Source organism: Sus scrofa, chromosome 3 (assembly GCF_054392235.1).
Source record: "Sus scrofa isolate SSC_HxYL_T2T_F1_AM1 chromosome 3, Sscrofa_HxYL_maternal_Yorkshire_Landrace_v2.0, whole genome shotgun sequence".
Classification (NCBI taxonomy): Eukaryota; Metazoa; Chordata; class Mammalia; order Artiodactyla; family Suidae; genus Sus; species Sus scrofa.
The window spans coordinates 130172815-130185059 of NC_139385.1; the positions used below are offsets into that span (position 1 = coordinate 130172815).

Consider the following 12245-nt stretch of genomic DNA (forward strand, 5'->3'; position numbering starts at 1 on the left):
TGAATTTGCTTTATCATTCTTTCCCTCTTTCTCCCTGTCTCTGCATTTGCCTGTCCCTTCACAGCCATTTTTTTTTCCTGATACATTTGAAAGGAAGTTACAGGCACAATGTCCTTTACTCATAAACAGATTAATGTGTGTTTTTCCTGAAAATAAGGACATTCTTTTATATAACCACAATTATCAAAGTTAAGAAATTAACAGTGATGCAGTACTACTGTCAACTCAGCTGACTTTATTCAGACTTTGCTAGTTGTCTCACTCATGTCTTCATAACAAGGCAGGGGGAACGTACAGAGAGGGAGATATGGAAGGAGATCGGCCGACTTGGGGGGCTTGTATGTGACGTTTATTTGTCATGACTCTTTATTTTATTATTATTATTATTACTTTTTTTAGGGCCATACCTGCAGTGTATGGAAGTTCCCAGGTTAGGGGTCGAATCAGCTCATGGCACCGGTTCCTTCACCCACTGAGTAGAGCCAGGGATCAACCCACATCCTCATTGATGCTAGTTGGGTTTGTTACCCACTGAGCCACAATGGAAAGTCCCCTTTGTTCTTTAATCTTGAACTATTTCTCAAGTCTTTTATGACCTCAACATTTTTTAATGTTATAGGCCAATTTTGCAAAATGTCCTTCAATCCCAAAATAGATTTTGGATCACATACTGTCAGTGTTTAAAAACAACAAGTTTTAAATGTTTACTGTATGTTTTTAAATTGGGTTTAATGCTTATTTAGCATTCCTGCTGTGCCACAACAGGATCAGATTGGCAGTGTCTCTTGAGAGAGAGGTGGGACACAGGTTCAATCCCTAGCCTGGCACAGTGGGTTAAGAATCTGGCGTTGCCACAGCTGCAGTGTAAGTTGCAGGTTGCAACTGTGGCTTGGATCTGATACCTGACCTGGGAAGTCCTTATGCCATGGGGTGGCCAAAAAAAAAAAAAACTTAATTTGTAAGGAAACAGAGGTATCCTGGCCCTCTGCAAAATTAACCTTTGAACTATATAAGTGAAAATTATTATAACTAGTCTTCTAGAACTGAAATTCCAAGATTTTTAAAACTCAAGGCAGTTTAACATTATTAGGCATTTTATGTTGTCAAAGAGTGCATCAGGAGTTGTGTATTAGGAGCTAATGAATGTAATCAAAATATATCTAGACTTGGGAGCAATTCCTGTTGGATATCAGCAGGACTACTGGGAAGGTACCAAATAAAATTAAAATGGTCATTTTCTGGGGTAAGTATGTACTTTGAATTTGATGTTGAAATCTTCAGTGCATCAAGGATAAAGAGGTAGGGTTAGGCCTTATATTTGAAGTAGTGATAAACAGTGTGACAGAGATTGTAATGAGTAAGAGGGAGAAGTGAACAGTTAGGGTACTATTAGGAAATGTATGTGAGAAATAGTTTTAGAATAATGCCTTGAAAAGTAGGCTGAGAAACTTAGAGGAGGTACTCTAGCAGGATGCTGATAGGTTTCCAGTGTAAAATGACATCATCAAAGTGGCCTTTGAATAGGAAGATATAATTGTAGTATATAAAAAACAGATTGGAATGATAAGCAGAGTGCCCCTACCCTACAAAAAGGGTAAAGAATTATTAGAGGCTCAGATCCTGCGTTGCTATGGCTGTGTCGCAGGCCAGCAGCTGTAGTTCCAATTCAACTCCTAGCCTCAGAACTTCCATTTGCCACAGGCGCGGCCCTAAAAAAGCAAAAAAAAAAAAAAAAAAAAAAAAAAAATTTAACTTAAAAAATGAGTGATTACCGACTCAGAGAATGGGCTAGTAGTGATCAGGTGGTGTTATGGACAGTTGATAGTACTATAAACAAATAAAAATAAAGGACCAAAAAGGTTAGTAATGAGATCAAGAAAGTGTTAAAACACTGAATTCTTTTACTTTTGAGATTTTTTCATTTGTGATCACAGAGATAGGTAGAACTGGCATAAACATGATAATTTGATGTTTAGTCACTTTGGTATATAAAATGGCTTGTTAAAATTACATACTTTTTTTTTTTGTCTTTTTAGGGCCACACCTGCAGCATATGGAGGCTCCCAGGCTAGGGGTCCAACTGGAGCTGGAGCTGCTGGCCTGCACCACAGCCACAGCAACGCAGAATCTGAGCCACACCTGTAACCTACACCACAGCTTATGGCAACGCCGGATCCTTAACCTGCTGAGCAAGGCCAGGGATTGAACCTGTGTCCTCATGCTTACTAGTCAGATTCGTTTCTGCTGAGCCATGACAGGAACTCCCAAAATTACATACTTTTAAGAAAGATGTCAGAGGGTGGTCCCTAGTGGCATAGTGGGTTAGGATTGGTGCTTTCACCACCGTGACCCAGGTTCAGTCCCTGGTCTGGGAACTGAGATCCCATATCAAGCCACTGCACACTGCAGCCAAAAATGAGAAAGATATTAGAGCACTGAGCCTTAGGCAGTTGACATTACATTATGAGTGTTTGTATACTCACTGTCAGATACTGTTTTAAGAAACAAATCTAGCATGTAGATGAATGTAATTTTATGACACTTAATTGGAAATGGAGCTGAGGATTCAGATAATAAATCAGTATCATCATATACTGGACGATGGGAAATTCAGTGAAGAAAAATGAAGCTAGGGCAGTGGAGACTGAAAGTAAAAGAGGAATATTCTAATTTGCTTCACTCTCCAGGATTATAACTTTACACTGACAGTGTGTCCTTGGCACCATCTGTACCTTGTGGCCTGAATTGTACATATAGCATTACTCTAAGCAGAAGTGATGTATAATGGTATAAAGCTGATTGTGGGTTTTGTTTATGTGAACTACTAAATTCGCATTTTGTAGTTTTCTGTACATATTTCTTTTTTAAAAGGACACTGTCAAGTACTTTTAAACAGTTATTTGTAGTAGTAACAATTACTTGCTTGTATTTATTTTTATCAGCTGCCCTTTAGTTTTCTTCTTTGGAATGGGATATAAGTTAAAGAGGCTTTTTATTCATTTGTTTTAAATGATCAACGTTAAAGCTCTAGGAGTAGTCATAAATATGTTTACTGCTACTATTTCCTGTCTGTAAAGCAATACTATTTTATGGAGAGTTTTTTAAAGTGTGTGATTTGGATTTATTTTCTGATATTGTGGGTTTTTAAAGTTTGAAATTTAATCAGTGGATTAACCAAGAAATCATTTTTCTTTATATATAGAAGTATATATACTTAATGATTTTTTATATATTCCAAAAATTACAAATTTAGTTGTTGGTGTTCCATTAACGCTCAAGTAAATCTCAGTCAAACTTTTAGTGGCTTAAAATCTGACTTTGGTAGCTGTTTGTAACTTGTTTTTTAATAAAATAGAAAATTCTGTTGGTGGTTTCAATATTCTGGTATTTATATTAGTATTATGACATTAGTTGTAATTATGTTTACTAAGATTCCAAAGAACAAATACAGGTTTTGGTGTGACATTAGCTATTTTTAAACTGAACTACCAGTAGTAAATACAGGTTTATTTTTCTCATATTTTCTAGTGTCTCCTCCCCCTATTTATTATAGCCATATATATTAAGTAAATGTGTAAGATTTCCCCTTCAACTTTAATTTCTTATAGATCATACAGGAATTAGCGGGGTGAATATTTATTTATTTATTGACTGACTTTTTAGTTTAAGTGACTTTTATTTGAGGAATGTCTTGGGTAAAAATATTTGCTGACCACAGCTACTTTGTTGTAGGAGGACTGACAAATGGTAGTGGTCGATATATCTCTGCAGCACCTGGAGCAGAAGCAAAATATCGAAGTGCTTCAAGCACTTCCAGTCTATTTAGCTCCAGCAGCCAGCTCTTTCCTCCTTCTCGGCTTCGGTATAATAGGTCTGATATTATGCCTTCTGGCCGAAGTAGATTATTGGAAGATTTCAGAAACAACCGCTTCCCAAACCTTCAACTTAGAGACTTGATTGGACATATAGTTGAGTTTTCTCAAGACCAGCATGGTTCTAGGTAGGTGATTATGATTTATGATACCTTGCTTGTACTGCATTTTTGCTTTGAATGAGCCAAAACTTTTCTTGACTGGAGTTATTTGTATAAAAGTTAAAATCTTTTTAAAGATAAATTCCCATTATGAATTTTTCTTTCATACTAGGATAAATTATAAACTACAGCTTTTTATTTTTTATGGTTCTTCGGTTTTCTATAATGAAAATATAGCAATGCCTTTTTATTAATAGATTATTTTATTTCATGACTGAATACATTTCTTTTTCTTTTTCTTTTTCTTTTTTTTTTTTTTTTGGTCTTTTCTAGGGCTTAACCCACGGCATATGGAGGTTCCCAGGCTAGGTGTCTAATCGGAGCTGTAGCCACCAGCCTACACCACAGCCACAGCAACTCGGGATCTGTGCCGCATCTGCAACCTACACTACAGCTCACGACAAAGCCGAATCCTTAACCCGCTGAGCGAGGCCAGGGATCGAACCCAAAACCTCATGGTTCCTAGTTGGATTCGTTAGCCACTGCACCACGACGGGAACTCCACATTTAATTTCTTTTAAGTTCCTTTTGAAAAGTGTTCTGAATTGCATTTATAGACTTACGTCCCTGAATGTATATCTAAAAAAATTTTAAAACCAAGTTAAATGCTTTGTTTCCCTCTATAGATGTATATTCAGTGTGACTTGGCTTAAATTTCACTTTTGTTAAAGGAAAGAAATGGTCCTTTTTACATTAAATATAATATGCATACTGTAAGATCTAAATTTTTTTTAAAATCATTTTTTATTAAATAGTTGCATACACATTTTATCTCCTTGTGGTTGAGATTTCCTTAAGAGTAGCAAATGGACCTTGTATCACTCAAAATGGCCAGCTTAGTTAGAAATTGTATTTGATGATTATTTTTAATTACTCAGTTTTATTGCATTTGAGGTGTACAACAATCATCACAACAAATTTTATAGCATTTCCATCCCAAACCCTCAGTGCATCCCACATACCCCCCACTTTTTTTTTTTTTTTTTAAGGATGGAGCCTGCGGCTTATGGAGGTTCCCATCTAGGAGTTGAATCAGAGCTGTAGCCGCTGGCCTACACCACAACCACAGCAATGTCAGATCCAAGCCGCCTCTGCGACCTACACCACAGGTCACGGCAACACTGTATCCTTAACCCACTGAGCAGGGTCAGGGATGGAACCTGTGTCCTCATGGATGCTAGTCAGTTTCATTTCTGCTGAGCCACAAGGGAACTCCAAATTTCATTTTTAAGGGTTTCTTTTATGATAGTCTGAAAGTAGAGACTTTATTTAATACTGTAATTACAAAAAATAAATGAATAACCAGTAGTATCTTTGTAGTTTTTTTAATTGATTATAATGTAACCAGAACTAGTTTAAGGATTAAGCATCTCTCCTGGGTTTTTGTTGTTTTTTTTTGTTGTTGTTGTTGTTTTTGTCTTTTTGCCTTTTTTTGAGCTGCTCCTGCGGCATATGGAGATGCCCAGGCTAGGGGTTGAATTGGAGCTGTAGCCACCGGCCTACGCCAGCACCACAGCAACACTGGATCCGAGCCGCATCTGCAACCTACACCATAGCTCACGGCAACGCCGGATCCTTAACCCACTGAGCAAGGGCAGGGATTGAACCCGAAACCTCATGGTTCCTAGTCGGATTCGTTAACCACTGCGCTACGATGGGAACTCCAGATTAAGCATCTTTATGTACAGATTTTTTGCCGGTCTAACTAGAAGTTATTTTAAATTAAGGTATTAACAAAGAAATACTTTGTAACTTTCCTTCTTTTTATTTAAAATTGGCTGTCTATAGTCTAAGATGTATTAGTACTGTTTCTACGGTGATTTTATTTCTATGGTTGTATGTTGGGGTGTGTAATACTCAAGTCAGATACAAATTTTGCAAGAGCTTGTTATCAATATATTGTCATGGCATTAAAATTTTTTCCACATAGATTCATACAGCAAAAACTAGAGAGAGCTACTCCAGCTGAGCGACAGATGGTATTTAATGAAATTCTACAAGCAGCCTATCAATTAATGACAGATGTTTTTGGCAACTATGTTATACAGAAATTTTTTGAGGTAAGCATGCATGCATGTTTGCATATGCTTAATGCTTAGAAAAGCTCTAAAAGTTGGTCGAGTTATTTTCATATAAAAATACATGAACATGGGAGAAAATGTTTAGAGATTACATATCTGATAAAGATTTCATATCCAGAATATATGAGGAACTCTCGAAATTCATCAAGAAAAAGCTCAATTAAAAAACAGAAGGACTTGAGTAGATGTTTCTCCATTGAAGATACCCAAATAATGCAGTAAGCACATGTAAAGATGCTCAACATCCTTAGTCATTAGGGAAATGCAAATCAAAACCACGGTGAGATTCTGCTTTGCATCTCCTAGGATGGCTGTAACTTAAAAAAATGAAAAGTAATTGTTGGTGAAAATGTAGAGAAATTGTAACCCTTGTTACATTGTTCGTGGAATGTAATATGATGCATCCACTACGGAAATCAGTTTGGCAGTTCCTCAGAAAACTATACATAAAATTACCATATGACCTAGCAGTTTTCACTCTAGGTTTGTACCCAAAAGTATTGACAACAAGGACTTGAACACCAGTGTTCATTTTCAGCATTATTTACAATAGCCAAAAGATGGAAACAACCCAAGTGCCCAAAAGGTGAATGGATAAAGAAAATCTGGTATATACATGCAGTAGAATATTGTCTAGCCAAAGAAGGAATGTAACTTTGATACATGCTACATATGGATGAAGCTAAGTGAAATAAGCCAGATACTAAATGACAAACACTATAGAGTTCCATTTACGTGAAATACCTCTGGCAAATTCATAGAGACAAAAAATAGACTGGGACTTACTTTTTGGGTTATTGCTTAATGCATACAGTGTTTATGTTTGAGACGATAGAAGAGATTTGGAATCAGATTATGGTGGTTATTACACATAGAATATAGTCAGTGCAACTGAATTAAAAGCAATTAAAATGACATGTTTTATATTTTATTATATATTTTTAAATGTATGGGCCAACTTTAAGTGAGAAGCTTGATACTTGAAATATATTTGAAAATATAAAGTATTGGGAGTAAGTCCTACATGAAGCAGTTAATGAATAGTGTAACAGTCTTTATTTGGATTGGTTGTCATTTACTTTGTAAATTTAGCTAATTTTTTTGGTTTAAACAACTGGTAGCTTGACTTAACAGGTTTCCTCCACAGTCAGAATATAGTTGAGAGTTACATGGTCTGAATATATAGCTCACAAGATTATTTTATTAAAGCTGGGAGTTATTTGAAGTGAAGAGTGAAGATGTTTACTTCAGAGGAAGTAATGGCTAATATGTTGGTAAAAAGGAAATAATAGAATGACCTACCCCAAAAAAGTAATGCAGTTATTTCCAGCATCTCTGGGTCTGTCTTAATTAGCTTTTACCCGAATGCCTCTTCCCTACATATTTGCCAAATGTGGTATTTTAAAAATAACTTCAATAGACTGCAAACAGTGGGTTATTCAGGTTTAACAAAGTAATATTATAATCTTTTATTTTATTTATTTATTTTTTTTTTGTCTGTCAGTTTGGGAGTTTGGATCAAAAATTAGCCCTGGCTACTCGTATTCGTGGTCATGTTCTACCCTTAGCGCTGCAGATGTATGGCTGCCGTGTTATTCAGAAAGCATTAGAGTCTATTTCATCTGACCAGCAGGTAATTGTAAGTTAAGACAAAATTTTGTATTACTTTATTCAATTTTTAAATTTTATCTTATAGTAATCTTGGAGTGAAATGTTAAATATTTTTGCAGGTTAAAATATTTTTAAAAAAATTATCTCAAACAGTACATTATAGTTGAAAGTTACACAACAAATCTTTATTCATTTTCTTCAGCATCTTTTTATCTAAATGAAAATATTTGAATACCTACTGTATTTTAAGCAGAGTGCCAGGTGGTGGGTATTTCTACTACTACTTATTTAGTTTTCTGTAATATTAATATATTTTACTATTTCTTATGTTTATTTGGATTGTATTTATATTTCTGTCATAAGAATAAAAATTCAAAAACCGATTACATTCCTATATATCAAGGCTTAAAAACTTCACTCAATAAGAAAAGTAATGTAAATCCTTTTAACAAGATTTAGAATTTGAGAAGAGAGAACACATAAAAATTAAATGGGAAATATACCATGTTCTTGGATGGTAGGGTAGGGTCTAAATATTTTAAGTTAAAAAGGGCTTAGTGCTGAGTTCCCATCATGGCTCAGTGGTTAATGAATCCAACTAGGAACCATGAGGTTGCGGGTTCGATCCTTGGCCTCACTCAGTGGGTTAAGGATCTGGCGTTACTGTGGCTGTGGTGTAGACTGGCAGCTGTAGCTCTGATTCGACCCCTAGTCCGGGAACCTCCATATGCCGGGGGTGCAGCCCTAAAATGACCAAAGGGGTGGGGGCAGGATTAGTGCAATTCCTATTTATTATGTACTCAGGAATTTTCTTTAAATGGTCAAAATAAATTTAAAAAAAAAACTGAGGAGTGAGGGCATATTAACCATGAAGCATTACTAATTAATTGGTATGGTTTATGCATAAGATAAATAGACTTGGGGAGGGGGGTTTTTTTTTTTTTTTTTTTTTTGGTTTTTTTTGGTTTTTTTTTTTTTTTTTTTTTGTCTTTTTTGTCTTTTTAGCCATTTCTTAGGCTACTGCCATGGCATATGGAAGTTCCCAGGCCAGGGGTTGAATCAGAGCTGCAGCTGCCGGCCTGTACCACAGCCGCAGCAATGAGGGATCCAAGCCTTGTCTGCTACCTACTCCACAGCTTATAGCAATGCTGGATCATTAGCCCACTGAGTGAGGCCAGGGATCAAACCTGCGTCCTTACAGATACTAGTCACTTTCATTTCTGCTGAGCCACAACAGGAACTCCTAAATAGACTAAATAAATAGACTTTTAAAATGACTTTCATAACCCCAAATATAGCTACTGTTTTCAGTATAACTGGTTTATGCAGTACAATGAATCACAATAATAGTAAAGAAAATAATTTATTTCTTAAAAGGTGTGTGTCATTAGTTAAGTTTAGAAAGAGATTGTCTTTGGCTCTTAACCTACATACATACAATAAAGTAAATCTCAGAATTAAAAACAGTTATATGGGGAAATGAGTATTATGTGTGTATGTATATGCGTTTATCACAGCAGTGAACATCTGTGAGAAAGTAGCCTTATTCCTCTTAAGGAAATTCTGAGTTTTAGAGTAATTGAAGATAAGTCACAATGGAGAAAGATCAGTAGTTTTGACATTATAGATGCTTAGAACTTCTCTAAGTGTCAGAATGGCATAAATACTTTGAAGATATTTTAAATATCTTAAATATTTAAAAATAAAAAGTAGAGTTCACATTGTGGCTCAGAGGAAACAAATCCGACATATATCCATGAGGATATATGGGTTCGATCCCTGCCCTCACTCAGTGGGTGGGGGATCCAGCGTTGGGTGAGCTGTGGTGTAGGTCACAGACGTGGCTCTGATCCCACAGTGCTGTGGCTGTGGTGTAGGCTGGCAGCTATAGCTCCAGTTCAAACCCTAGCCTGGGAATTTCCATGTGCTGCAGGGCCAGCCCTAAAAAGCAAAAATAATAATAATAATAAATAAAAAATAAAAAAATAGAGCATTGAGAGTAAGCTTTAGATGAACCAGTTCATGAATAACAATATTCCATTCCCTGTTTGGATTCTTAAGATTTTGTAATTTAGTCATATTTAGCTTATAGCTAAACATCTATGTTATATCTTGATTTCAAAGATTCCTGTTCATTTATTTCAGAATACATTTGAGAGTTCTTTTGAGTGAGAGTTTTTTTTTAATTTCTTATTATAGTTGATTTACAATGTTCTGTTAATTTCCTGCTGTACAGCAAAGTGATCTAGTTATACATATATATATATATATATATATACACACACACACATTGTTTTTCCACATTATCTTCCATCATGTTCCATCACAAGTGACTAGGTAAGTTCCCTGTGCTGTACAGCAGGAGATTTGAAATGTGAACACCTTTACACTGTATACTCCATTTCTTCAGAATACCATTTCCCATTGCACTGATAAGGCACTCAGATGATTGTTGTGGCTGCCTATATTTTTCCCTAAGGATTAAGGTGTTTATTTTTTGAAGTCTTACAAATTTATGAGGATAATATTAAGATTGTTAGTTAAAAGAAAATGCATTTAGTAAATAAACCTTAGTGTAAATAAGTATAGCCTTATTAATAATCAAATTTAAATTGAAAAGCATCGTTTTTGCCTGTTAAGTGAGCAAAAAACCTAAGATATCCTGAGAGTCTGTCCCTGAAAGTATCAGATGATAAAGGGAAGCAATATCAAATTAAGTTGTTTTTTTTTTTTTTTGAATTAAGTTCTTATAAGTTTATTTAAAAGAAGAGTAAAGGAGTTCCCTCATGGCACAGCAAGTTAAGGATCCAACATTGTCACTGCTGTGGTACAGGTTTGATCCCTGGCCAAGAAACTTCTGCATGCAAAGGAAGTGGGCAAAAATAAATAAAAAATTGCATACAGAAAATATTGAGCATATTTTTGTTCCCATCTCAGTAATTTTGTTCCTTATATATTGTTTGGGGAGGTAATGTAAATGTCTTCTCTTTTGCAGAGTGAAATGGTAAAGGAGCTAGATGGGCATGTCCTCAAATGTGTGAAAGATCAGAATGGAAACCATGTTGTACAAAAATGCATTGAATGTGTTCAGCCACAGTCGCTGCAGTTCATCATCGATGCTTTCAAAGGACAAGTACGACTGATTTTTGACTTCTCATTAGTTACAATTTGAGTGTTACCACGTTTTTTTACAAGTCACAAGACAGTACCCAGTACTTTCATACAAAAATAGACAAATACTGAATGTGCCTTAATTTCTGCCTCTTTCATAGAGTGAGTCGATCGGTAGCTTCATTGTTTGCAGTTGAAAAATGTAGAAATAGTTTAATTAAGTTACTCTAAGAAGTTAAGATAACTACGATTAGGATTCTGAGTCCAACATTGTTTTTCCAAATTTCCTGGGAGAGGGAGAGGAGGAAAGAAGACTTAAGACTGTGTAATAAAAGACAAAAAATAAATACCAGTTAGTAACTGATACATAATAATGAATAGTTCCTAATTATGGCAATGCACTACCCCTACCCCACAGTCCATTCCTCTCATTATTACATGCCATCCATTTTCTGATCGGGTTCCTTTTGGTCAAAATAGCTCTTAGCTCCTAAATTGAGTACCCCGCTCCCTAGTCTGCAAAAACATGGCAGCTGTCATGTTAAATGTGAATTCCTTGGTGGTCTATTTTGAATTAATTCAGCATGGTTCTAAACACCTATCTTTCCAAAAATGTCACAGAATGGATATTTATTTCTCCTAATTGTTTTAAGGTGTTTGTACTTTCAACTCATCCTTACGGCTGCAGAGTGATCCAGCGCATCCTAGAGCACTGCACTGCAGAGCAGACCTTACCTATCTTAGAAGAACTTCACCAACATACAGAGCAGTTAGTACAGGTATAAACTCCCTCATATTTTGAAATGTTTATATATTTTTGAAAATGATTCTGATTTTTTTTAAAAAGGAAACATGATTTATTGACAGCACATCATAGAAACATACAGTGAGACAAAATGTTGTATCCTCCTAACTCTACTATTGGATTTTTAGGAAAATGATGAGTTTTGTTTTTTTTTTTAAAGAATTACCCTTATTCTGAAGGAATGACTTAAGAAAAGTAATTTTTAAATATCTGCACTTAGGATCAGTATGGCAATTATGTTATTCAGCATGTGCTGGAACATGGTCGACCTGAGGACAAGAGCAAGATTGTTTCTGAAATCAGAGGAAAGGTCTTAGCCCTGAGTCAACACAAATTTGCCAGGTATTGCATTATCTTCTAATTCCATGGGTCAAATCTGAACTCTCTAGCTTTTATTAGTAAGCATGGAAATGCATATAAAACATAGCATTGGAATATAATCTATCTTTTTTAGTAGAGGCAAAAAGTACATAAAATGTTGCTTTTGTTCTTAAAGAATCTCCATGACAGATTAGTTTTCCCACGTATATCCATTTTTGAAATTTGTATTTGAAAAATTATTTCTCCTCAAGATATGTGAGTAGGGCGTTCCCGTCGTGGCGCA

General features: G+C 35.5%; 1 protein-coding gene and 1 long non-coding RNA gene across 51 annotated transcripts in view; one reads left to right on the forward strand and one right to left on the reverse strand.

Moving 5' to 3' along the window:
- Positions 1-12245, reverse strand: part of LOC146404936 (uncharacterized) — a 639839-nt gene that overhangs the window by 473223 nt on the left and 154371 nt on the right. The gene's annotated exons all lie outside the window — the stretch shown is intronic.
- The window catches only part of PUM2 (pumilio RNA binding family member 2), a 107133-nt gene that overhangs the window by 87875 nt on the left and 7013 nt on the right, over positions 1-12245 (forward strand). For 26 of the 50 annotated variants that reach the window (XM_021087795.2, XM_085019740.1, XM_085019753.1 and 23 more), the window contains 6 exons: positions 3733-4000; positions 5964-6093; positions 7619-7753; positions 10721-10858; positions 11490-11615; positions 11862-11983. In XM_021087795.2, coding sequence (XP_020943454.2) covers positions 3733-4000; positions 5964-6093; positions 7619-7753; positions 10721-10858; positions 11490-11615; positions 11862-11983 — 919 coding nt within the window. The remainder of the gene's footprint in view (positions 1-3732; positions 4001-5963; positions 6094-7618; positions 7754-10720; positions 10859-11489; positions 11616-11861; positions 11984-12245) is intronic. The other 24 variants (XM_085019744.1, XM_085019741.1, XM_021087804.2 and 21 more) reach the window with 1 other exon arrangement.